General features: G+C 46.9%; 2 protein-coding genes across 8 annotated transcripts; both read left to right on the top strand.

The window, feature by feature from the left end:
• The first annotated feature begins 776 nt into the window (after nt 1-776).
• On the top strand, nt 777-3,773 carry tmem229a (transmembrane protein 229A). The gene has a single exon (XM_028955178.1). The coding sequence runs from the start codon at nt 835-837 to the stop codon at nt 1,699-1,701; it is 867 nt and encodes a 288-aa protein (XP_028811011.1). The 5' UTR covers nt 777-834; the 3' UTR covers nt 1,702-3,773.
• Nucleotides 3,774-9,266: 5,493 nt separating this feature from the next.
• Nucleotides 9,267-25,792, top strand: LOC114765082 (neural Wiskott-Aldrich syndrome protein-like). 7 transcript variants are annotated; one of them, XM_028955152.1, is made up of 13 exons: nt 9,267-9,818; nt 16,773-16,907; nt 16,998-17,084; nt 17,341-17,437; nt 17,557-17,586; nt 18,870-18,893; nt 20,240-20,423; nt 20,761-20,803; nt 22,412-22,565; nt 22,707-22,724; nt 23,247-23,776; nt 24,533-24,641; nt 24,767-25,792. In XM_028955152.1, exons 1-13 carry the CDS (start codon nt 9,711-9,713, stop codon nt 24,826-24,828), a joined length of 1,581 nt encoding a protein of 526 aa, XP_028810985.1. In that variant the 5' UTR covers nt 9,267-9,710; the 3' UTR covers nt 24,829-25,792. The 7 variants fall into 7 exon arrangements, with proteins under 7 accessions (XP_028810985.1, XP_028810987.1, XP_028810986.1 ...); XM_028955154.1 differs by lacking the exon at nt 18,870-18,893; XM_028955153.1 differs by lacking the exon at nt 22,707-22,724.
• Nucleotides 25,793-26,404: the final 612 nt, after the last annotated feature.

Here is a 26,404-nt window from a genome sequence, read left to right as displayed (position 1 = left end):
CATTAAATTCATTCATTTATGCATAAAATACACCGATCACAAGAACATTTAAAACTTTTGCCATTACTGTGATATTAGTTTGATTAAGCATTCAAATAATCTGTGACGCTGTATAATAAATAAAATAAATAATTTGGACAGTTTTTTTCCCGGTTCAGCTTCTAACTTTCAGCTAACCTGATAAATGTTGCATTCATGTCTAATAATTTACATGTTACATTTATGGTCCTTATCCAGTGGAGTGACAGGGACAGTCCCCCCTGGGGACACTCAGGGTTACGTGTCTTGCCCAGGGACACGATGTGGGGTTTGAACCTGGGTCTTCTGGTTCATGTACGAATGTGTTAACTGCCAGGTAACAAAAACATTTAACACCAACACGTTAAATTATGTGAAGAAATCTAAATACTGTCATTTAAATGAAGGAAATTTATTTTAGAGCTAAGGGCGTGTCTCCTGCTCTTAATTCAGAACGCTAATTACACGCTACGATCAATCCACGCTTATTGCCCCGCCAGCCAATCAGAGTCGAGTATTTATTCATAGCGCCGGCCAATCAGAGCTGAGTATCGCGTTGAACCGTTGTGCGGCTTATTAATAACAATGGGAATTTTCTCTCCCAGCATTTGAGGTGGATTTCCTCTCCCGGCGGTTTTTTTTATGATTGTAAAAGAACATATTTGCCGTATTGTGCGAGGCGGGTTGTGCATGGTGTGTGTGTGTGTGTGTGTGTGTGTGTGTGTGCGTGTGTCACCCCGCCCTCCCCCTCTCGCCTCTCCGGCTCCGAGGAACGGAGCAGCCGCCTCGCCGGCCAGGGACCGCGTCTGATCCCCGATGTCCGGAGGAGGCGGCCGCCGGCTGCCGCGCTGGATGCGCCTGTACTTCTACGGCATGCACGGCGTGACGCTGGACGTCGTGCTGTCCTCCGTGCGCGGCTTCCTGGACGACGGCGACCCCCGGCTGCTGGGCTTCTCCTCCCCGTACCGCTGCGCGCTGCATTCCCTCACGCACCTCCTGCTGGAGAAGATCTACCTGCAGAAGCGGCGCTTCCGCCGGCGCCCGCTGCTGTTCCACCTCGTCCTCTACCCGGCGCTGTACGTCGCCCTGCAGACGCTGGTGGGCGACGTCAGGGCCGCTTCCGGCGCCCAGCTCGCCGTGCAGTACGTGCTGGCCCTGTACTTCGCCAGCATCTTCCACGGCGGCCTCCTGCGGCTGCAGTACCAGGGGCCGGGGACCAAGGCCTCCCCGCAGGGCCTGCCCGGCCCGCTCAGGTTCGCGTTCTTCGGGATGCACGGCTTCCTGGACGAGGTCCTCTTCACCTCGGCGTTCGGCCTGTTCGAGCGGCCGGACCGGACGCTGCGGGGCCACACGTCGCTGTGGTCGTTCCCCATGTACGGCAGCTGCAGCTTCGTGGTGGAGAAGCTCTACCTGTATTTGCACTTCGAAAGGGGATGGGGCGCGTGGCGGCGGCTGCCGCTCTACATCGGCTTCGTCTACACGTGGGAGTTCTGCTGGGGCCTGGTGCTGCGCCAGTACCGGGCCTGTTCCTGGGACTACTCCCACTACCCCCTCAACTTCATGGGTCTGGTGACCCTGCTGTACCTGCCCGGCTGGGTGTGCCTGAGCCTCTACCAGGACGTCCTGTCCAACGTGCTGCTGCGGGTGACGTGCACCAAAGAGGAGGCCGTGGACCTGGCGTAGATCCGTAGACCCTGGGTTACGGGTGTGGCTCTGCGAGCAGATTTACTACCGACACACACAAAAAAGAAAAAACTGCCGTTTATATGCTGTGTTAATTAATATTTGATTGGCCCAAAAAAAAATGGCCGTTTTTTAAACTCCTGATGTTGGCATGCTTTTAAAATTATGCATTATCGATTTAAAACGCATGTGAGGTGCCCTAGTAGTGTGGTGACCACCGAATAATGACCTTGTGGACTTCGCGGACCCGTCCTCAGAAGCTTTAACAGTCTAACCGACCGCAACCGAGTGCCTTTCCCAACGGCCTTAGGCAGCTGGATTTTAGAGCTCCTCGGCCCCGAACTTGACGTTCCTGGTCCGAGGGTCAATATCACGTCTAGACTCTTTTTTTTTGTTTTTTTTTAACGTAAAACACTGTAGCATCTTTATTTTAATCAAAGGTATTGATACATATCTAAATTCATATCTAAAAGGGACATTTGACCCTGACCGTGTGGTCCATAGTCGTGAGAACCGAACCGAACTTTCACTGTGAAATAACGGTGGGAACCACATTGCTGAGGTCAACTGAGCGGAAAATACACGTTTTTTTAAGGTTTCCTACAACTTTGTGATTCTGCTGCATGTTGTGACGGTCTGTGTGTCTTCATGTGACGTGGAAAACCCGCTACCAAATATGGACTGGATTTTGTGCAGACCCGCACCGTCTGCATGCCGTCACTATAAAACGTAAATCTCTCCGCTGGACGCTCTGCGTGAACCTTTGGCGGCTAAGTGCTGATTTCTAAACTAATAAGACTTACGAACTGTATTTCAGAGCTGGAGAAGCCACAGTGTTGCACTTCACTTCAGTGTTGTCTGTGTGTGTAGAGATTAAATTCCTGCCTCCGCCGACTCGTCCTCCGTCAAACTGGTTCCTGGCGCTATCTGGCCCGTGGTTCCTGATATGAACGCTTTAAATATCCCCAAACTGCCTGCGCGGAACCAGAAGCTGGAGACGTCCGATTGGTCAGATTCCTGACAGCCTCATGAGTCACAATTAGGTCCCGATATCCCACAAAAGTTGCAAGTTTTGTCCCTACTTATTACCATCATGTCCCTGAGCATGACGCTCGCTCCCAGGTGATTGTCCTTGTGATTAGTGATTGCAAGTCACCCTGGACAAGGACGTCAGTCAAATCAAATATGGCAATTGCGGCCTAGTGGGTAAGGAAGGGCACTCCTAACCTTCAAGGTTCTGAGGTCCCCTCGAGTGACGTCCCGTCCCCAGACACTGTTCGCCGGGCGCCTGTCATGGCTGCCCACTGCTCACTCAGGGTGATGGTTAACAAAGGACACGATTCGTGGTGTCACCGTGTGCTGTGCTGCAGTGTTTCACAATGACAATCACGTCACTTTCACTTTAGTTCCTCCATTGCTCTGTCCCTTTTTAGAACAATGGTAAAACAGTCTAGCGACCCAGGTCCCCCAGCACCGAGCAAGTGGAGCTGCCATCCTGTCCCCTACGTGACGGCCGGCCTACGTGACTCCGGTTCCTCTCAGGTTTATGGAAGGCGGCAGTGGTATTTTGGGGTTACGAGGAGCCGAACGTTCACGACGTGCGGCTGATTGGGGTTCTGTTTACGGCCTGCGCCCCTCCTGCAACGTGCCACTTCTCTACGCTGCCTGCATGCAACCGATGCTCGAAACAACAGTTATTCAAGGTGGGATAAAGGGTATTTTTATGAGGCAAATAGGATAACTCTGCCAACGCTAATCTGCTTAAGTGCTTAATAGGGCTTTAGGTCCTGCTATGCCGTCCCCCCAATCACATTCACAAGGTCCTCAGTGGGGATGAGATGCAGATAATTCCACAGCTCTGGCCTTTCCGAAATGTCTCGTTTCAAACAAACCAGGCTCGATACGAGAATTCTTCGCACGCTTCTTTCCCCCAGATCTTCTTCATCCTCAAAAGTGCGGCTTCTGCTGCAGCCTGGTGTTTGATGGTTGGTTTACAACCAGGCAGAGCTCTGTCACTCATTACGGCCATACCAGCGGAAGAACGCACAACCTTGCCTGATCTCGGAAGCCAGGTAGGGTTGGGCCTGGTTAGTACTTGGATGGGAGACTGCCTGGGAATACCAGGTGCTATAAGCTTTTTTTTGTTTTTGGGGCAGTGGTGGCCTAGCGGTTAAGGAAGGTAATCAGAAGGTTGCCGGTTCGGATCCCGATCCACTGAGGTGCCACTGAGCAAAGCACCGTCCCCACACACTGCTCCCCGGGCGCCTGGCATGGCTGCCCACTGCTCACTCAGGGTGATGGGCTAAATGCAGAGGACAAATTTCACTGTGTGCACCATGTGCTGTGCTGCTGTGTATCACAAGTGACAATCACTTTACATTTACATTTACATTTACATTATTTATCAGACGCCCTTATCCAGAGCCACTTACAATCAGTAGTTACAGGGACAGTCCCCCCTGGAGCAATTTAGGGTTAAGTGTCTTGCTCAGGGACACAATGGTAGTAAGTGGGATTCGAACCTGGGTCTTCTGGTTCATAGGAGTGTGTTACCCACTAGGCTACTACCACTTCACTTTATCAAAGTCATTTCTAAGAACCAAGGAACACAACACAGGCTCCAAGTGCACAGGGGCATTTGCATGAATAGTCAAATGACATTTAAAAATGTTTGGGGTGGACACCACCATCCCAGCACTTCTGGTTCAGGATTTAAGATTTTTTACTGGACATTTATGCATGAACTGAGAGTCCAAGCACATTGGAATACTTGTGCAGAGAAAAATATATATGTGTGTGTGTGTGTGTGTATATTTATTTATTATTGCACAGTTAGACCACATTGCACCTATTGACACACAGAACTATTTCCCATAATTGCACATGTCGATTGACGTGAGGTAGTGTGGGGTTATTGTTGCATGTGTTCAGTAGTTCTGTTTCGCCATACGTCTGACTCTGGCGGGGAAGAAGCTGTTAACAAAACGAGCTCTATGAGTGATAATGCTGTACTGTGAGCACTTTTCTGGCAACGCCGCACATGCTCATTGTCCATAGAAGGAAGATTTGTCCCTGTAATCCTCACCGCTGTCTTTATGACTCTTTGCCTGCGCCTTGTTCTTCGGTGTATTGACATTTCATCCCGGAGCTTCCCGGCTCTGCCTCTCTGCCAGGCCGCAGTTTGTGAAGGAAGGAGAACGTGCTGGGTGACATTAATGGTGGCTCTGTGGTAAACTGAGGCCTGCTCAATGGCTGCAGAGGGTTACAAGAAAAAAAAACATTCACTTCTCTCCTGAAGCCACTTCATCATCTCTCACATCTTTTTATTGTATTGAAAGTGTGTCATGTGACCATGACGCTGTGAGTGGACCCCCAGCCACCCCCCACCCCCACCCCCATATGGTGCTGACCAGTTGCAGAAAGGTAAAGGAATGAATGGACAGAGAAAAAGTAGATGGAAAGAAACCAGATACCCCCTGTGATGGGCTACAGGACAAAGCTGCTGTAACCAAAGACCCTCGGACAACCCTACAGGGGTCAGAACCACACACACACACGCCTGCACTTTTTTTGCCCATTCCATGGACAAGAAGCATTTCACCCATGTACTTAACACGGAACAGTTGTAATGTGGACGTGGGTCCTGTGCGTAGATTTCATGGTGGTTGTGGCACACCATCAGGGGACACCGTATCCGAAACTGAACACAGCGCTGAGAGCCGCTGACCGGGAGGGACTGTCCAGTAATCTGAGCTGGACCAGCTCAAAAAGCCATCAGCTAAGAATTTGGACACTGATCTGGATCCCCTTAAATAATAAAATACCAATATGAATTACAGTTAAAATGTTATTTAAATGTAATTTAAATCTTATTTCTTTAAGTGTGCTGTTGAGTTTGTGTCTTGGTTAGTAACAAAAGTCTAGTGGGAAAACATTGGTGAATGTCAGAATCACAAAGTAGATTTATTAAAGACATTCATTTGGTTGGTAGTGTCAAAATTACCATGCGGTGTCACAATTGTAATTTTTGAAAAATTTGAATATGCAAAAAAATGTCAAAAATTCAATGATCTGAATAATGTAATTCAGGTGAAGCTGAGAGAGTGTAGCATTGCTATCAGGGTCCAGCTCTGAGACAGAAGGAGCGTCCAGCTCTGGTGTCCTTGGGCTCTAATGACCTTCGTTCCCTTTGTATTCCTCCTTCTGGGAATCCCATGCGCAAACATGCATTTACAGCGCTCGGTCTTTACGGCTCCAGGAGAATCAGAAAATCGATTTTAAAAATTCTATTTCCACTGGCTTTGGAGAGGAGATGAGCTGCACAGCCAGGGAAGAGGGGAACATGCTGGAACTGATCGCAGCTCTCTTTCATTTCCCTTTCAGCCACCAGATGGAGATGTGCCACCAGTCTGCTGAATCTTCCTTTTTAGGAAACACTTAGATTAATAAGGACTCCTGCGGAAAAAAAAAATCATTGTATTTCAGGTCCTAGAACGGGTCCGAGTCAACCGAGTCAATGATCGATTTAAAGGATGGATATTTTAGAGCCTTTACTGTCACTTAAGTCACTCCTGATATGACAGGAATATTCTGAAGGTGACTGAACTGCAATTCAGGCTGATTTGTGCTGCCACCTTCTGTTCAGACGGTGAGCTGCTGGTCAGTCTTGTGAAAAAGGAGAAGATCCCTGCGAGAATGCCCCCCCTGCAGCACCGGTGTCCTGCCACGCGCTGCGGTTTTCTGTTGCATCCGGAATTCAGATCTCAGTGGCTTTGGCGGGGCACTCTGGCCTGTAAGTTGAGTCAGAGACCACTGGGGTTGGTGCGGGGCGACCTCTGACCCAGAGACACCTGAAGCTGGGGTTTTCATGTTCACCACAACAGGGGCAGTGGTGGCCCCGTAATCAGAAGGTTGCCTGTTCGAATCCCAATCTGCCAAGGTGCCACTGAGGTGCCACTGAGCAAAGCACCGTCCCCACACACTGCTGTGTTTTGCTGCTGTGTATCACATGTGACAATCACTTCACTTTAAAGAAGGTGATGCCACTCCCTCAGGTCATGGTGCTCTGGTGCTATTGACACAACATATTTACATTTACAGCATTTATCAGATGCCCTTATCCAGAGCAACTTACAGTCAGTAGTTACAAAGACAATCCCCCCGTGGGTACACTTAGGGTTAAGTGTCTTGCTCAGGGACACAGTGGTAGTAAGCAGGATTTGAACCTGGGTCCTCTGGTTCATAGGTGAGTGTGTTACCCATTTGGCTAGTAGCACCCTACCACATACTACCACAAATAAAAATCCTCATGATAAAATTTCACATCTAGTAGTCATGCAATTTCCCACTTGTGGGACTAATAAAGGTTGATCTTATCTTATGTCTTCTATTTATTTTCGCCCAATGCGTTTTTATGGAGCAGCCATTTGAAATAGATGGAGGCAGGGCGGGAATGTCACCTGTGGTGCCCGAGGGGGAGACGTCTCACATTCTTACACGTGTGGTGCAGCAGGTCAGGTCGGTTTTCATTAATGCCACTCGAATAGACTGGAGAACACAAACTGGAGTCGTGGTGAATTTACACATGACTAATGAAAAGGACTTAACAGTTCGGTTTACAGCATTTTCTTCCCTGTTATTTTTTTATTGTATTTTAGCGGTTCTATGTGGGAAACTACCAATAAACCAGTGAACCACAAACTCCAGTTCTGTCACCAAGCCAACTCCAGCAATCCAGGTGAAGTGATTACATGGATATACATACAGGAATTTATTTTGGAACAAGAAAAAAGGCAGTGTCCTTACAATATTACTAACAGTCTCTCTGAAAATTGTTCAGGAGGGACAAACACACAATTATAATTATTAATTAAAAAGAGTGGAAAATAACAACAATTTATCTTGAAATAATTAAAAAATCCCGGAAGCAAAAGTCTGCAGATGGACATCAAATGTGGATAGCAAACTGAAGTCACAGCAGAGATGTGGACACGTGGTTTCATGGTTGTATGATTGAGCCTATTAAATAACATTAAACATAACATTTTGTAGTTTCCATAATGTCATGGTTTACATGTGGAAGTTTTTTTTGTACTGAGGACGTGATCAAAATGCATTTATCAACCAAATGGTATAAAAAATGTATGTAAATTAATTCACTATTTTGAATTATTTTGAACAAAAAACTCACCTTATAACAGTAACCCACTCATACATACATTTATCTATACATTCACACAATTTCATCATAACTGCATCATACATGTGGGTCTATGTGTGCTGAATGTTTGTTCATAATTTAGACTATTTATGTACATTTTTAATGACTTCTCTGATTAGACTTCTGTGCCACATTTCACTCTGCACGGTTTATGACCCCGAGCTGCTGCTTCTCCCGCTCCACAGCGGCCCGTTGTGCTCATCTGATGACTCGGCCGCTGAGGAATGAGGACGTGGATCCTCCTCACAGAACTGCCACTGTTGCACCCGTAACACGCAGGCTCCTGCGCCTCGTTTGTGACGCTCTTGAGGATCCAGGCGGTTGTGAAACACATGGCAGGGACGAGCCTGCCTGTCAGGTTCCTCAGGTTCTCCGGCCTGCTCCACCGCAGAGCGCAAGCATGCAGATGGAGCGGCTGTAGGCCCGCAGAGGCCACGCCCCCACGTCCCCTTCAGTAAAACCAGCATCTGTGAGGCTGTTGTGTTTTATACAGTGAACTTCATCTCACATCAGCTCTGCTCAACCAGATCGGATCCACTGACCCATTTTGTGTTTCTGCTGCCTGACAGGAGGCTTAGTCACCCCGTCACAGAGGAAGAGAAGGAGTGGAAGTGAGTGGGAACGTGAGCATTCCCCCGCAGGCCAAATGATGAAAAATGCATCATAACTGGAGTCTGAACTCCGAACACAAAAAGCTGAAGATGCAGCGATTAGCCTAAATCTGGATCGCAGCACGTACAGCCATCGTATCGCGTCTGCCGTGTGAACATTTCACCCAAAGGCCACGGGACTCTTATTTACAGGATTTCGTGCCACATGGTCCCCTCTTTGTCAGCCCTCATGTTGCACAGTGACCCCGAGGCCATGAGCACCAACTGGAGCAGATTTCATATCTTCTGTTAAATCTGGTTAACCTATTTATTCTATTCGTTTTTTTTACCCTCACATACACTTTTTTCAAATTCTCGACTCTGCTCACTTCTAATATGCAAAAGTCATTATTTAAAAATGGTTAATAATTATTAGTCATTCTCTTCTTGTTTAATATTTGTTAATTTTATTATATCATACTACACTGCATATTATATTATAGTCACTTGTAATAATTCCGTAATAAATCAAAACAATTTTACGCGTATAGTATATTAAATACTTTTGACGTCACACTGCTCACATCTAATATAATAAGAGTCATTATTTAAAATGGCTATTAATTATTAGTCATTCGTCACTTGTTTAATTATTAGTCATTCGTCACTTGTAATAATTCCGTAATAATTACGCGTATATTATATTAAATGGTGCTGACGTCACGCTAGTGAAGCCCCGCCCCCGGGCTGCTCCTTATTTCCAGCGTTCGGCCGCAGAAGCGTTTCCCCGCAGCGCCGCGGGACTCGGTGTCGTCCCCGGGTCGCTGTTTTCGGACGCGCGTATGGCGGAGGCGGGACTGCGCTGCGCCGGGAATTGTGCGTAAACGCGGTGCGGAATCGCGGCTGCGCGGAATTTGCGCTGCGCTGCGCCGCTGCCATGTTGGACGGAGCTGTCGACGCCGCCGTGAAAGTTTAGGTCGCCGCGTCTCCCCGGACACCGAGCGGCCCCGCGGCTCTCCAGGCCCGGCCGGAAACACCGGGGGAACCCGCGGACCGGAACCCCCTCCAGACGCGAGGATCGGCGCCGATGAGCGGCTCGTCCCCCCTCGGCTGGCAGGGCCGCGGTGATCAATGACTCTTCCTCAAACCGATCCGAACCGACTGCGAAACCGCGTAGCCGCTTCCGCCGACCGGCAGCCATGAGCGGGAACCCTCCGTCGCAGCGGCGGCCGCCGAACGTGGGCTCCCTGGTGCTGACCAACCAGGAGAACGACGCGCTGTTCGCCCACCTGGGCAGGAAATGCAGCGTAAGTTCCGGCGGCGCCGCGCCGCGCTGCGCTGCACTTTTCCTCTCTTTCCCCCCCTTTTTTTCCTCATGCGTCGAGATTTAGAAAAGAAAAGAAAGAAAACGCGTTTGCACGTGTGGATCCAACACGCCGTGGGACGCGGGGAGGGCTGGAGTCGAGCCCCGAGGCCTGGTTCCTGCCCGGCTCCCGCTCGGCGAGTTCCGGGTCTGGAAAGTCGATCTGCTGGCGGTCAAGTTTGTTCCAGAACGTTTCCTCCCGGTACGGGCACGTACCCGCCGACCCCCCACCCGCTGCAGGCGCGTCATACAGGGGTGCCCGGGGTCCTGGAGAGGGGTCAGAGGTCACCCCCTTCTGTTTTATTCTTTATATGACTGCTGAAGGCTGAAATAGGACCTGCAGCTTCTGCCTCGTTCTGTGGGGCGTGGCGGGTGACACCTGTCACTCAATCTACAGGGTGGAGGTTTGTAGGACCGGTTCGGCATCTGACTGTGGTTCGGTCAGCGGGAGCCATGTGATCCTTTTTGCATAGGACTTGAGTGACGGCCATGATGCTTTATTCAAATCTGGCAAATCTGGGTGCAGTAGATGTCAAACGTCTGCAATGTTACACCAACATCACCCCGCTAAAGCTGATGCTTCGCAGTTAAGATGTTTACAGGAGCTCTGCCATGCCAGTTCAGCTTGTTTTGTTGTTATGAAGGTGTAGTGTTACCTCCACCTGGTCTCGGACGCAGGTCTCCAGGGTAGCAAACATAAAACCTGACGTCACCACCAGGAATGGCGGCGGGAGCGATGCTACCCAGTCACGTTTCCCTTCCCCTTCGGGACGCTTTCCCAGCTGCTTCTTACACACGCAGTTCTCTGAGGTAACTTCTCATACACCTATGGTACAGCGGGCCATCCCACCATCTAGCCATCGGTCCATGATTTAACTCCTGTATCTTGTAGCTTGAACACAAAACCAAAGAGTAAAGTGTTTGTGACTTTCTGGGTGCATCCAGCCCTGCTGTTGCAGTACGGTGTTAGTATAGTGAAGTTCTGGGTATTCTGGGCTGCTGATGCGGTACGGTGTTAGTATAGTGAAGTTCTGGGTATTCTGCTGCAGTACGGTGTTAGTATAGTGAAGTTCTGGGTATTCTGCTGCAGTACGGTGTTAGTATAGTGAAGTTCTGGGTATTCTGTTGCAGTACGGTGTTAGTATAGTGAAGTTCTGGGTATTCTGCTGCAGTACGGTGTTAGTATAGTGAAGTTCTGGGTATTCTGCTGCAGTACGGTGTTAGTATAGTGAAGTTCTGGGTATTCTGCTGCAGTACGGTGTTAGTATAGTGAAGTTCTGGGTATTCTGCTGCAGTACGGTGTTAGTATAGTGAAGTTCTGGGTATTCTGTTGCAGTACGGTGTTAGTATAGTGAAGTTCTGGGTATTCCGCTGCAGTACGGTGTTAGTATAGTGAAGTTCTGGGTATTCTGTTGCAGTACGGTGTTAGTATAGTGAAGTTCTGGGTATTCTGTTGCAGTACGGTGTTAGTATAGTAAAGTTCTGGGTATTCTCTGCTGCTGTTGCAGTACGGTGTTGGTATAGTGAAGTTCTGGGTATTCTGGGCTGCTGTTGCAGTACGGTGTTAGTATAGTGAAGTTCTGGGTATTATGTGCTGCTGTTGCAGTACGGTGTTAGTATAGTGAAGTTCTGGGTATTCTGTGTTACTGTTGCAGTACGGTGTTAGTATAGTGAAGTTCTGGGTATTCTGTTGCAGTACGGTGTTAGTATAGTGAAGTTCTGGGTATTCTGTTGCAGAACGGTGTTAGTATAGTGAAGTTCTGGGTATTCTGTTGCAGTACGGTGTTGGTATAGTGAAGTTCTGGGTATTCTGGGCTGCTGTTGCAGTACGGTGTTAGTATAGTGAAGTTCTGGGTATTCTGTGTTACTGTTGCAGTACGGTGTTAGTATAGTGAAGTTCTGGGTATTCTGTTGCAGTACGGTGTTGGTATAGTGAAGTTCTGGGTATTCTGGGCTGCTGTTGCAGTACGGTGTTAGTATAGTGAAGTTCTGGGTATTCTGGGCTGCTGTTGCAGTACGGTGTTAGTATAGTGAAGTTCTGGGTATTCTGGGCTGCTGTTGCAGTACGGTGTTAGTATAGTGAAGTTCTGGGTATTCTGGGCTGCTGTTGCAGTATGGTGTTAGTATAGTGAAGTTCTGGGTATTATGTGCTGCTGTTGCAGTACGGTGTTAGTATAGTGAAGTTCTGGGTATTATGTGCTGCTGTTGCAGTACGGTGTTAGTATAGTGAAGTTCTGGGTATTCTGGGCTGCTGGTGCGATACGGTGTTAGTATAGTGAAGTTCTGGGTATTCTGGGCTGCTGTTGCAGTACGGTGTTAGTATAGTGAAGTTCTGGGTATTCTGGGCTGCTGTTGCAGTACGGTGTTAGTATAGTGAAGTTCTGGGTATTCTGGGCTGCTGTTGCAGTACGGTGTTAGTATAGTGAAGTTCTGGGTATTCTGTGCTGCTGTTGCAGTACGGTGTTGGTATTGTGAAGTTCTGGGTATTCTGGGCTGCTGTTGCAGTACGGTGTTAGTATAGTGAAGTTCTGGGTATTCTGTTGCAGTACGGTGTTGGTATAGTGAAGTTCTGGGTATTCTGTGCTGCTGTTGCAGTACGGTGTTGGTATAGTGAAGTTCTGGGTATTCTGGGCTGCTGGTGCGATACGGTGTTAGTATAGTGAAGTTCTGGGTATTCTGGGCTGCTGTTGCAGTACGGTGTTAGTATAGCGAAGTTCTGGGTATTCTGGGCTGCTGTTGCAGTACGGTGTTAGTATAGTGAAATTCTGGGTATTATGTGCTGCTGTTGCAGTACGGTGTTAGTATAGTGAAGTTCTGGGTATTATGTGCTGCTGTTGCAGTACGGTGTTAGTATAGTGAAGTTCTGGGTATTCTGTTGCAGTACGGTGTTAGTATAGTAAAGTTCTGGGTATTCTGTGCTTCTGTTACAGTACGGTGTTAGTATAGTGAAGTTCTGGGTATTCTGTTGCAGTACGGTGTTAGTATAGTGAAGTTCTGGGTGTTCTGTGTTGCTGTTGCAGTACGGTGTTAGTATAGTGAAGTTCTGGGTATTCTGTGCTGCTGTTGCTGTACGGTGTTAGTATAGTGAAGTTCTGGGTATTCTGTGCTGCTGTTGCAGTACGGTGTTAGTATAGTAAAGTTTTGTGTTCTGATGCTGTGAATCTCAGTGGTCGTTTCCTCATACCTGAGCGCTCAGGTTAAAGGAAGCAGGTTTGGACTAGAAGAATGTCATATGACTTTTTCTCAATATCTTTTTGCCACCTTGTGACAGTGTGTGACAAAGTACTTTAGAATGACAAGCATGAAGCGTGTGTGACAGCCAGCAAATTAAAATAATCTTTTCCTGAATGACTTAGTCTTGCATAACAGAGCTATGAAATGGAGAAAAGAATGCGATCGTCGTCATTTTTCATTTTATTGTCTGTGCCTTCCTGCCTGCTTTCATACCTCAGTAGCTTGTTTATACACGACCATGCTGTTCATCCACAGGAATTCCTGGGAGAGTCTTCATCATGTGATGTGGAGCACATACAAACAATTGCATACATATATAGACACACACACAATAAATAATAAAAAGCAGCACTACTCATGGCTTCTTGGGATTCTTGGCTTCTTAGCACTAAGAAGCTAATTGATGTACAGATCAGTCCACTCTGGTTAAACTGTTGTGGCATGTCTGATTGTGAATGTGTGTGTGTGAAGGTGAAGTTTATCACCATTAGAGGAGCTCCCTGCATCATGCCTGAAAATATCAGCGCTTTTCTGGGATCTGAACCCTGTCCTCGTCTGGGATCAGGAGGTTCTAATGTGAGACTCCTGATGGAGATCCAGGAGAATCATGACACATCTCCATACATCAGTTTTTCAGGGGTTTTGATGCTGGCAATGTGAATTTCACATCAGTTGCATTATGTTGATTGATTTATTGATCTGGAGCTCCATTCTGGAGCTGTGATTCTGAGAGATTATTTTTTGTTTTGCATTTAATTTTTAGACTTAAGTCACCAATTGCAGCTTCAGTCTTAGTCTCAAGGAGACCATGTTAATAAATGGGCTTTGAACCTCCAACCCTGCATTTATCTGGGTCAAAGTTCAGTTTGTTAACCACTAGGCTACCTTAATTGTAAACCTACTGGAACATAAAACCTGACTGTTGTTGAAATGAATCTCCTAATCAGGGTTGGTGGCATTCAGGTGTTTTGCCGGACGTGGTTACCGACGTGGCTGCATAAGATAAATAGATAAATAAAAGTTCAGGTTCTCCCAGTGATCTGACCGTCCAAGCTCGCTCGGTAAATTACTCAGTCAACACGAACTTCTGGTCTATAGTACCTATTAGGGGTGTGTATTGGCAAGGATCTCACAATACGATACGTATCACGATGTATTGTGATACTGTACATATTGGGATATTCTACAGTTCACTGAAAACGTGAAAACAGAGCTGAAATACAAGAAACTGTGCTCGGGCTGTCATTTTTTTGTACGATTTCACTCTGCCTGAGATGCCGAGCAGTAAGTCAAAGTACCCAGCTGTGCAGCGCCATCTACAGGAGTGGAGGCTGTAGTCACACGCTGATTCTCATCTGTGCTGACCTCACTAAAGAAAATGCTCTCACTAAAAAAAGCACCACTCGGTGGACTACATTTGTATACAAAAATATTGTTATTTGATGTGCATGTATTGAAACAATATCACCATGTACATTATGGTGATTTATTGCTGTATCAATATTTTCTATTTTCCACATGATGGGAAATTTCCACTGCTTGTAAATTTGTTTCAGTGATTGGTAAAAGTGCTTCACATGATGGAAATTTCTATTAATTTTTGGTTTTTTTTATTGAACTGTTAATCTGCCACCATCCTCAGGTGACACATTTTCAATATTATGGATGTGAAAATGAATGCTGTGCTTGTCAGTAGGGTCTTGGGCCATGTAGGGTCTAAAAGTTAATTTGCCGGGGGCAACTGTAGGTTCAGGATTGTTTGCCACTGTCGGCGCTGCATAACCGACGCACCGCCATGCAGATGTGGACGATTCTGCATAAATGTAGTGCAGAATATAATCAATTATATCATAAAGATGCAATTCATTGGATCCTTCCTTGGTCATTTTTCTCTTCCAGCCTTATAAAAATTCATTTGAAATGAACACCATACGTGTTTTTGATGCACTTTGTTGCTGCATTCGATTGGCATTTCACTTGTGTTCGCTTGACCCTGTTTAACACATGTCGCTGTCTAACGTTCGAGGGGGAATTTGGTAGAACTTGACACCAAGTTAATGTTGCATTCTGCATTTATTTGAAGCAGTCCGAATGCGCAGCTGACCAAACACTGGTGCTGAACGCCCATGTCGGTGCTTTGATTTGCTCCAATGAGGAGAAACAGTCGTCGTTCGGTCCGAACTCACCTGACTCCACGAACGGCAGGAAAAAAAGCCGGGTTCAGACGTCCATGTAAACGAGTCTTCAACGCTCATCTCCTTGACTTACAGTACAGGTCAAAAGTTTGGACACACCTTCTCATTCAATGTGTTTTCTTTATTTTCATGACCATTTACATTGGTAGATTCTCACTGAAGGCATCAAAACCTTCACTCTGCGGTCCAGCTTGCCCCAAACCATCTGGATTGGGTTCAGGTCTGGTGACTGTGGAGGTCAGGTCTCCACTTTTTGTTAAGTACATAACTCCACATGTGTTCATTCATAGTTTTGATGCCTTCAGTGAGAATCTACCAACGTAAATGGTCATGAAAATAAAGAAAACAGAAAATGAGAAGGTGTGTCCAAAGTTTTGGCCTGTACTGTATTTGAAAACTTAATGTGAAGTAATGTAGATAAACCATACAATATGAGGCATTGATAATCGCAATTGAATTGAATCGTGACCAGCTACGCTGTATCATATTACTTGAATTTAAATGAGCTTGTATGTGTCGAAAGGTGGAGCGTGAGGTCAGTTCTTCAACAGTTGGGTTTTCAGCCTGGCTGTGTGTGTTGCACTATGTTGTGCCAGCCTGGCTGCAAACACACACACTGCCCAGATTTTCCTGACCCAATCCTCCAGGCAGTGCTCCTCTGACTCCGCCCTGTGGTCGTTCTCATGTGTGATTCAGCAGCAGCAGCCGCTGCAACCAAAACCGCCGTCTCCGGGCTGCTAACGTTTCCCCGCCGCAGCAGGACGGGCCGACACCTCCGAGTGAGGTCAGCAGCTGTCGCTCCGCAGATATTCCAGTCATGTGACCTGATGGGAGAAATTAGAGTAGAGAGATATCGGCAGGGAAACGTGGAGACTTATGTAACCTTGTGTTACAGCTGTTTAAAGTGTATTTTGTCAGCCTTTAAGGGCGTTTTAAAATATTGTTACATTATTTTGGATGAAAATAAAAAATCTCGCCCTAAATGTGAGGTCAGGGCTGCATGTTGGGTTATTGTTATATAGAGTAGTCAGAACCATGTGTTCCTAAAGGACATTACAGGACAGCAATACACATTTATATATATATTTTTTTGCTGTCCTTTATTTATTTTATATATATATATATATATATATATATATATATATATATATATATATATATATATATATATATATATATATATATATATATATATATATATATATATATATATATATATATGAGAGAGACTTAAAAACAGACTAAACACACATAGTGAACAATATTTTACAATTGATTTCTTTCTACATTTTTTATTTTAACTTAACCTGCTTGTAGTAGAAAGAACTGGTCTGTATATCTTTATTTCACCTATATAGTAATTTAATGCCCAAATGGTTCTCACCGCTTTATGGTTGTTTAATGATTACCTTCACTGTTGTCCTGGGGTCACTGTTGTCACCTTACTGTTCTTACCGTACTGTTTCCAGGCCCTGTGCTCTGCAGTCGTCCAGGTCTTTACCGCAGACAGGAGCTCCACTTGGGTGAAGAAATGCTGCGGCGTGGCCTGTCTAATCAAGGACAACCCGCAGAGGTCCTATTTTATACGGGTGTTTGACATCAAGGTGAGTTGGCCGCTCCTCCTCTTCGTCTTCCTCAGAGTGAGAGATTTGGAAGATATCCACTCATAGGCCTTTCTCTCTCGGTCCATTCAGGAGGGAAAGACGTTGTTTGAGCAGGAGCTCTACAACAACTTCAATGTTGTGGCCTCCAAGACCTACTTCCTCACCTTCCCAGGAGATGTGAGTTCTGCCACTGACTCCGCCCCATTACATTTTAACTTGGTTACTTGAGTCTACATTTACAGCATTTATTAGACGCCCTTATCCAGAGCGAATTACAATCAGTAGTTACAGGGACAGTCACCCTGGAGCAACTTAGAGTTAAGTGTCTTAGTGAGGGACACAATGGTAGTAAGCGGGGTTTGAACCTGGGTCTTCTGGTTCATCGACAAATGTGTTACCAACTATAAGATGTTCTTGTCTTCCTCATCTTTAGTCAAGCCAGATTGGCCTCAACTTCGCCAATGAAGAGGAGGCTAAACGCTTTCGAACCCAGACCAGCGACCTGATGAACAGAAGACAGAGGAAAACTGGTGATGATGATGATGATTATGATGATCTGTCCTCTCTGTCTCCCTACTTCGCCGGACTGTTCTCTCATTCATTTTCCTCTCTTTCTCTGCCCTTTTCCACTGCGTGTTATGGACTGAAGTCACTCTTTGTGGTTCTCCGTTGAACAAAGGTAGAACCTTTGGTGTCACAGATTCCTCATACACTTGGCTGAGTGCTGATTGGTCAGAACTAACATGCTAACATTAGCTATCGTGATCCGAACTGAGACTTGGTTGCCATCTCTGTGCCGCTAAACGCATATGCCAACAATAACTAATGTGTCGGTGCTGAGACCATGACGGCCATCCTGAAGATATTCAACTCTATTCCAGATGGTTTGTCTGATAAAGGAGCTCACGAATTCCAACTTTCAAATTTGCAGCAACAGCATGCCTGAACCTGCCTGTACAGAGACTATGACCATGTAGCACATGTGCTAATGAAACTGTGCCTATAAACGTATCTACCAGGGGTGGTGAATCCTAATTAAATAAAAATAAAAAAAACATTGACGTAGCGCCTTTACAGTTAGCTTTGAACAAATTTTCTGTTATTTACATTTACGGCATTTATCAGACGCCCTTATCCAGAGCGACTTACAATCAGTAGTTACAGGGACAGTCCCCCCCCTGAAGCAACTTAAGGTTAAGTGTCTTGCTCAGGGACACAATGGTAGTAAGGGGGATTTGAACCTGGGTCTTCTGGTTCATAGGCGAGTGTGTTACCCACTAGGCTACTACCACCCAAAACATTTTTTTTTTTTAAATGAAGGCACCACTGGGATTTGAATCCAGGATCTCCTGTTTACTAGACAAGCACTTTAACCAACTAAGCCACTACGCCAAAGTTTACTGTTTGAGTTATACTATACTGAACCACTGACACCACTACTGTCCACCCTAGTCACTCACAACTGTCTCGTATTGATAAAAAATTCATTAATTATTTGCCATCCTGCATAATTTGAGGAGGTGTCGAGCTCTGGTATGTGGCACTACATCCCTGTCCGAGTCTCTGGCACCGGAGTCGAATGGTGACTCCGCCATCCAGTAGAAAAGGGCAACAATGAAAATAATCCGGTAGGATTTAAGATCGGCCTCCTCCTCACGCTCCATCTCGCCCGTTTCTCTCCTCCCGCTGGTAACGATTTTCCTGCTGTTCTCTCACTCGTCCGGGTGCTTTGAACCTTCCTCTTCACGCTGTGTCTACATCTGTACCGCTCCTGTGACACCAGGCTCCCCTCGAGCTTCATTAGCGCCCGGGCGCTTCCACCTCCCGGAGCCACACTGGTTCATGGCCGCCTGCCCCTTCTCTCTTCGAGCTCTCACTCCGCCCTCCCCTAACTCTGCGTCTCACTAACGCCCTCCACAAAGTGAATTCAGGCTTTTAATTCTCTCCGTTTTGTTCTTGCAGAGAAAAGGCGTGACCCTCTTAATGGTAGGTCATTTATTACAGCGTTTATTTGAAGAAAAATGTGGCATGTCAGTCTGTCGCATTCGCAGCGCAGACATCTGCACAAGCCCCTCCTCCAGATGTTATTGCCACTGGGGATAATCTCCTGTGCGCGTGGAAGTCCTATCTGGCCATATGTAATCCATACGGGGGGGGGCTGACTGTGGCCCTTGCCTCCTCGTGCTGTGATTGGTTCCCTTTGAGCAGACCGGAGGTCATGTGACTTCCTGACTTCATGACGCATCAGGGGTCCTGCTGCTCAGCGTCCAGCTCACACTTCACTGGTGTAATGAAATGCAAAATGTCCCACGCTAATGATTATAAGAGGATTTTATTTAAGCCGTTAATGTCCCTCATCAACATGTCCCTCCCTCCTGAGTGGGTGTGGCTGTGGGAGGAGGGGTCAGTTGTCTGACAAGCTATACACGCCTGATGTTTGCCTCTCCGGGGGCAACCTACAGCCAGTGCTCTCCTGGAGGTGAAAGGTCAGGAGGTCGTGTGGTGCCCTGCAGCGGGTAGAACTGGTTTGCTCCCCCGACTCCGCCCAGGTGAAGACGTGTCATCGTACCCTCTGGGTTTTATTCCCCCCTTAAAAAAAGAGAGATTTCTGGGGATTAGTCCTGGCTTTAGTGGTTATGTAAAGTGTACCGCCGTAGCAGAATAAGATTTGTGTTCTGGGTGGGTGTGGTCTCGGCGCTGCAGCTGTGTAGGGGCGTGGCCCGGTCCCTTAAACAGTCAGAGGCTGCAGCTCAGCTGAGCGTCTGTGGAGCCTGTCCGTGCGCTGGCCGCCTTGGACCCGACCGCTCTGGACCGTGGGGGCGTCTTTCGCAGCGTGCTGCGCCCCATGCTCCGCCTCCTGGGCCGAGATGTTCTGCACCACCTTCCTTTCGGCTCCGTCCGAGGAGCTGGGGGACGGCGCGTCGCTGCGGTCTGGCGGGTGCCTGGCGTCGCTGCACTGCCTGGTGCTGCCGGAGGACGAGCTTTACGCGCCGTTCTCCACCCAGAGCACCCGCCCGGCCCTGCGTCACGACCACGCCTGCGCCATGGTGGGCAACATCCTGCTGGACGTCAGCATGGCAGGCGCTCTGCGCGAGGCTCAATCGTGTCCCAGGGACACCCGCTGCAGCTCGTCCTCACCTGGCGGTAAGACCACCAGAGAGTGGCCTGTAGCAACCCCAGGGTCCTTCAACCTGCCCTCTGTTCCTCTTTGAGGGTTCTGCACTAGAGTTGGGTGGTTGTGTGTAATGTGTGTGTGTGTGTGTGTGTGTTTGAGTGTGTGTTTGAAGTGACAAGTTTTTTTTTTTTTTTTCTCTCCCTCTCTTTCAACTCAGGACCTGCTTTGCCAATGGCCACGGTGGACATTAAGAACCCAGAAATCAACAACGTCCGCTTCCACAACAACAGCCAAGTCAACAACATCGTCCACGGCAGCTTCAGCAAGAAGGAGAAGAAGGTGAAGGGCAAGAAGGGCAAGCGTCTTACCAAGGCCGACATTGGCACCCCCAGCAACTTCCAGTGAGGGCCTTTTTCTCTTCTGACACCCTCTCATGTCCCTGTTGTTGCCTCGACGCTGCATCGCGTCCTGGTGTCTCTTCGGCATCAGTGATAATACGCCGTGTCCTCAGTTTCGAGCATCAGTTCTGTTGATTTTAATAATTCCCTGTTAGCTGACATTTACAGTCCAGACAGGAAGTAGATGTAAGGAATTTATCATACCTGTGGGTTTACATGGAGGGGAATATTAACCTTTTGTTATAGTGTTAGAATTCACTTCACGTTTTTTTTTTGTGGCTAATTTTCCACAATAATTATCACGTATCATGATGACCGTTCATCTTCTCCTTGTTTACAGACACATCGGTCATGTGGGCTGGGACCCCAACACCGGCTTCGACGTGAGTTTGGCCGCCAGCTTATTTCTGTTGTCTGTTCCGTACTGACGCGACTGGGATTCATAGCGGCTTACAGCCCCGCCAGCGGCAGGGTTACGCAAGCAGATTTGAGAAGAATATTTTATTTCTGCATAATCCACAAAATTCTCATGGGGAAGTCTTCATGCATGAACTCATGGCTTTTCTGCGAAGGAAGTGTTTTTGAGCTGATTTATGAAGTCAGTGGGGAAAGTGATCAGGGTGGAGAATGTGTCCTCCTTAGGCGGTCAGTAGTGTCCTGAAAGGTTCTGTGCGGGTTGGCATGGTTTCCCTGAAATGGCCTTATTACAAATTCAAATTTTATTTGTCACGTACATAGTCATACACGGTATGAAATGCTTTTTGCGACTGCTACAGACCACAGTATTGCAAATGTTGCAAGTATACAATGAAGACCAATATGCAAATATTGCAAACATAACCAAATATTACACTTTTACGTCTTTAACATAAAATGTGTAACTGGAAGACAATGTTTAAAAAAAAAAAAAAAGAGCAGTAAAGTAAAAAGCGCAAAGATTTTGTGCAAAGAGTCCAGAGTGATTGAAGGTGAAAGTGCTGGAGTTCTATGTAGTGTTGTGGTTGCGAGCTCGGATAGCCGGCGGGAAGAAGCTCCTCCTCATTCTCTCTGTGTTGGACTTGCATGGTTAGTTTGTTAATGAAGGGGGACCACCTTCCTGGGTCAGGTGGGCTCACCATTGACACTGGACACTGAACTTTAGTCGGCCTATGCTTTGTTCATGCATAGTTTGACATGAGACAGGGCTGATTGCGTTCAGGCGCCGCGCCGGATTTCCTGCGTACCGACGTGGCTGCAATCTGAGAGGCGCAGCTCAGAGCACGCCTTTCACTCTCAGCCATCAACAAAAGCCGCACTAGCCAATAAGCCAATCAGAGATAGGGAAGGGGCGGGACTTGGGGCAAGTCGCGTCGCGTCTGCGCAAACCGCGGGTCATGGACAGCACGTTCATGAAGCCAGGGGAAGACATCAAAGATACTGATAGATGCAAACGGAACAAATGGCGCTGGGGTTGGATAGAGGACGTGGGTCGTGATGGAAAGCCCCTTGGAAGCTGGTGCCAAAAGCTCTGGCAACCAGGAAGCTGGCACAGGAAGCTGCTATATGGAGCAGAGGGGGGGGGGCACAAATTAAAGTGTGGCTAATTAAAAAAAGCTTTCATTGCTGAACGTGACCTGTCATTTACAGTCACACATCTACTGGTCAATTTATGCAAGAAATTAGCGGAGGATAAAGCTCGCTCATCTGTCAGTCTCAAGGCAGCATGCGAGCTACCTCCTTACACATCTGAGAAGCTGAAGAATGTTTTCATGAAGCCACGGACAAAAATATGAAATGTTCTGGTCCGGTTTTATGACTAGGATGCAGGCAGTGTGACGCCATGAAACCTTGCAAGCAAAATATATTTGGGCACAGAGAAAAGTTCAGGCTCAGGAATTTTTTTTCCCCATCACCCCAGCATTAAATCACTAAAGATACTTCCATTTGGCCCGGAGTGCTCTATTTGAGCATGTTGCTCTTCTTCTGACCCCTGACCCCTGACCTGTTTTCAGCTGAACAACCTGGACCCGGAGCTGAAGAACCTGTTTGACATGTGCGGCATCTCAGAGGCGCAGCTGAAAGACAAGGAGACGTCGAAAGTCATCTACGACTTCATCGAGAAGAAGGGAGGCGTGGAGGCGGTGAAGAATGAACTCCGCAGGCAAGGTGTGCATTTGTGCTTGCTAGACTGACTGTGTGTGTGTGTGCGTGCGTGCGTGTGCGTGTGTGTGTGTGTGTGTGTGTGTGTCTATATGCTTCATTCTGGTTTCAGCTCTGTGCTGGGCTAACGTGTGGTCTGTCCCTCAGGGCCGCCCCGGTTCTCTGGTAGGTTCTGGTTCTGCACGGACCTGCAGTGTTGATCGCTTGTCGCAGCCCAGTTAAAGTACCGACCATTTTAAAGCTGCGTCCATGAACAGCTCAGACAGGGAATGCTGTCCGGCCTATCAATGAATAAATTTTACAGGGCAGAGGGAAATGGGCGGAGCTTTAAAATATCAGAGTATCCAATCACCAAAGAGACTCTGTTCACTGTGTGTGTGTGTGTGTGTGTGTGTGTGTGTGTGTGTGTGTGCGCACACTCAGCATGCTGTTTGAATGTGTGTTCCCTTATGTTTTTTTTTTTTTGTTTGTTACCTCATTTAATACATCTTAACAGGCACTTTGAAGGTGTGTGTTAAATGTCCATGGGCTTATAATTAAAAATATCTGATTTTGAAACACTGTGTGTGTGTGTGTGTGTGTGTGTGTGTGTGTGTGTGTGTGTGTGTCTAAGTGCATGGTTTCCAGGTTTGCTGTAGCACAGTGTGCTAAAATAATTTTTCTGAAAAAATGGTTTTCTCTCCAAAGCACCCCCACCCCCACCTCCCTCTCGTGGTGGGCCCCCACCTCCCCCTCCTCATCAGAGCTCTGGACCCCCGCCCCCTCCACCCTCCCGAGGCAGAGGAGCTCCACCCCCACCTCCACCCTTCAGAGCACCCACGTCGGCTCCTCCGCCGCCGCCACCCTCCCGGCCGGGCATCGGTGCCCCAGCTCCGCCTCCTCCATCCAGAGGCCCCCTACCCCCACCTCCACAGCCTTCACACACCTCCACGGCCCCCCCAGCACCACCGCCGCCGCCACCTCCTTCCTCTTCCGGGGGAGCGGCGCCCCCGCCTCCTCCCCCTCCTCCGCCTCCACCCGGCCCACCTCCTCCTGGACCCCCACCTGCAGATGGAGGAGAGCCCCTCCCCTCGCCCATGGGGGGTAAGTCAGCGCTGCTGGACCAGATCCGCGAGGGCACCCAGCTGAAGAGGGTGGAGCAGAACAATCGGCCCGCGTCCAACACCGGGCGGGACGCGCTGCTCGACCAAATCCGGCAGGGAATCCAGCTGAAGAACGTGAGTTTAATACAGCAATCCATGATACAGACCCGCCAACCGACACTAAAGCACACCGCTACATGGTTTTTATGCTACGCAAATGTTTCGTAGGTTATGATGAAATCAAGTCTATGCCAATGAAACAGACAAAGAGTTGGACCAATCAAAGTGTCCAGGTGTAGTGTAAATTCATCCACGGGGTGGTAGTAACCTAGTGGGTAACACACTCGCCTATGGGGTTCAAACCCCACTTCCTACCATTGTGTCCCTGAGCAAGACACTTAACCCTACGTTGCTCCAGGGGAGGATTGTTCCTATATAACCCTAAGTCACTCTGGATAAGGCCGTCTGATAAATGCTGTAAATGAAGGATGAAGTGTACAGTAACACCGCGGTAATAGTGGTGAAATTTCTGGATAAAGCATGATCGCTCACAAACTATACTGAATTGAACACAATCAAACCACATCCCTTCATAAAACGCAGTCTGCAAGGCCTGCTCCCTTTTTATGTCATATTTGTTTCTTTTTGTTTATTGAAAGTTGTCACTGTTAAGATGAAGTGACAAAGCATGCAAATAAAACATCAAATTCATGCAAAATAAATATCTTTTCAATGAATGGATATGTCTGGTTAAATATTGTTAATATAGTTTACTTATGTATATAATGCATTATCCAAGGTCGACATGTCAGCTGATTCAAATGTGGCTTTTGGATAAAATGTTGCGTTTGCGTGTCAGAATTGATGTGATGTGTCATGTGACTCCTGCAGGTGTCCGAGTCCTCTGACTCGGCCCCGCCCACCCCGGCGCCCTCGGCTGGAATAGTTGGAGCACTAATGGAAGTTATGCAGAAGAGGAGCCGAGCCATCCACTCTTCAGGTGAGGGACCGTAGTCTTTTCTTTCTTGTGTGACACGTCTGCACCACGCCCTCTTGTGGGCCGGTTAATGTTTTGTGAAGCGATAGTAATAAATTAAAAGCGTATTGTTCCCTCTGTTCCAACAGATGAGGATGAGGATGATGAGGAAGAGGAAGACTTTGAGGAGGATGATGAATGGGAAGACTAGTGATTTTATTTTAATTTTTTTTCCCAATCCCTTCCCTCGATTTAAGACACTAAAGCTCTCCTGTCTTTTTAAATGTTTTTTCAGATTCTTATGTAAATGATCTATCAGTTTACTGTATATTTTGTTGCCTTTAAGCTTTTTTTTATTAATCTGTGCAATACCTCATTTAATCTTTAATGGTTTTGTCATCTGTAAAGTTTTTTTTTTTTTTTCTCTCTCTCTCTCTCTCTCTCTCTCTCTGATTTAACGTGAGTTCAGGGTTTCTGGATTTTGTAGAGCTGACTTCTGTTTCCTTTGTTGCCTGTTTAAGGGAGGTCTGTGGATCAAATGTGTGGAATCCGTAATGAGAACACTATTTTCATACCCGATTCTTCTCTACCTTATTTTTTCATATTAAGATCTTAGTTTAGCGTGATTATTTTCTTAAAAAAAAAAAAATCAACTCTTTGGAATATTTAGCCCCAATGCTCTTGATTGTAAAGTTTGTTATATTTTTGCACGAATTGAGAAAAGAGGACATTTTAAATGAATAAATTTAATTCACTACACTGATACAGGGCAAATAAATATCTGGGCTATATTTGGACTAACTTGACAGAAAGCTTTCACTACAAAAACCCAATCCAGCACTACAGTATATGGTTGCTTGTGACCTCATCTCTATAATTTAGATTTTGTTTTGGTTTGTTTTATAATCATCTAGCGTATGGTTTATATTCATACTTACTGCGTCTTTGGATGGGGTTGGGAGTTCGTGTCCAACCTGCAGCACACTGTTACTTCATACTGAATGAGCTGCTGGTGCACGCAGCCGAGGTTGTAGGTCGGTGTCTGTCTGAATGTTTAGTTTGTTTTCTTCATTTGGGCGCTGCGTTAATAAACCACACATACATCAGACCTACAGAATTCCGTTGGAATAATAAATAACTTGTAAATTCAAATAAATGGTGATATTTACAGATGTCTAAGTTGCAGTGTTATTTCTGATGACTGATTCATATGTTTCTGGTGTGTGTGTGTGTGTGTGTGTGTGTACATTTCCATTTTTTTTCCTCAATTTAATCTTGATCCCACTGTTGCGCCCGTGTGTGTGAGGTGCCGCATGCTCTGAGGGGCATGGTTGTCTCAGCAAATGCACGTGATCATGGTCGTCATATCTGAAGGGACCAGATTACTCATTTATCAGTTCTGTTTATAGGCTGATATTTAAATGTACTATGGATGCATTGGCCCTGTCTGGTTCCATTTGGTGTCACCATTTGCCTGCTTTGTTAAAGGATGAAGACCTCTGACCTTCCCGTTGGGTCATAATCGGGCTTCTGGGTGCATGGCACTTCATACTTGTGATGACTTTTGGGTTTTCTTCTCAAACATTATTAGTAATATCAAAGGGAACTTATTTTATAAAAATTCCGAGCAAATAGGAAAAGCAGTCATGTAAATATCCTTAACTAATTGTGAGTAGTGTAGTTGAACATGATGGAACCGAAGATCAGTAGACTCTACATCCACTCCTGTTCACTCCTGGATAGACTTTTCTTAATCTAGACCGCTTGGAATATGTGCACTCATGGTT

Source organism: Denticeps clupeoides, chromosome 15 (genome assembly GCF_900700375.1).
Source record: "Denticeps clupeoides chromosome 15, fDenClu1.1, whole genome shotgun sequence".
In the NCBI taxonomy this organism is placed as follows: Eukaryota; Metazoa; Chordata; class Actinopteri; order Clupeiformes; family Denticipitidae; genus Denticeps; species Denticeps clupeoides.
Note: the sequence above shows the minus strand (reverse complement) of the source record. Positions and strands in the feature narration are given on the sequence as shown.

What these genes read in the sequence shown, in the direction of transcription:
- tmem229a (XM_028955178.1), top strand. Translation starts at nt 835, where the DNA reads ATGTCCGGAGGAGGCGGCCGCCGGCTGCCGCGCTGGATGCGCCTGTAC.
- LOC114765082 (XM_028955152.1), top strand. Translation starts at nt 9,711, where the DNA reads ATGAGCGGGAACCCTCCGTCGCAGCGGCGGCCGCCGAACGTGGGCTCC. An exon ending in AAGGCGTGACCCTCTTAATG is followed by an intron (nt 18,894 to 20,239) that starts GTAGGTCATTTA and finishes CTTTCAACTCAG; the next exon opens with GACCTGCTTTGCCAATGGCC. An exon ending in CCGAGCCATCCACTCTTCAG is followed by an intron (nt 24,642 to 24,766) that starts GTGAGGGACCGT and finishes CTGTTCCAACAG; the next exon opens with ATGAGGATGAGGATGATGAG.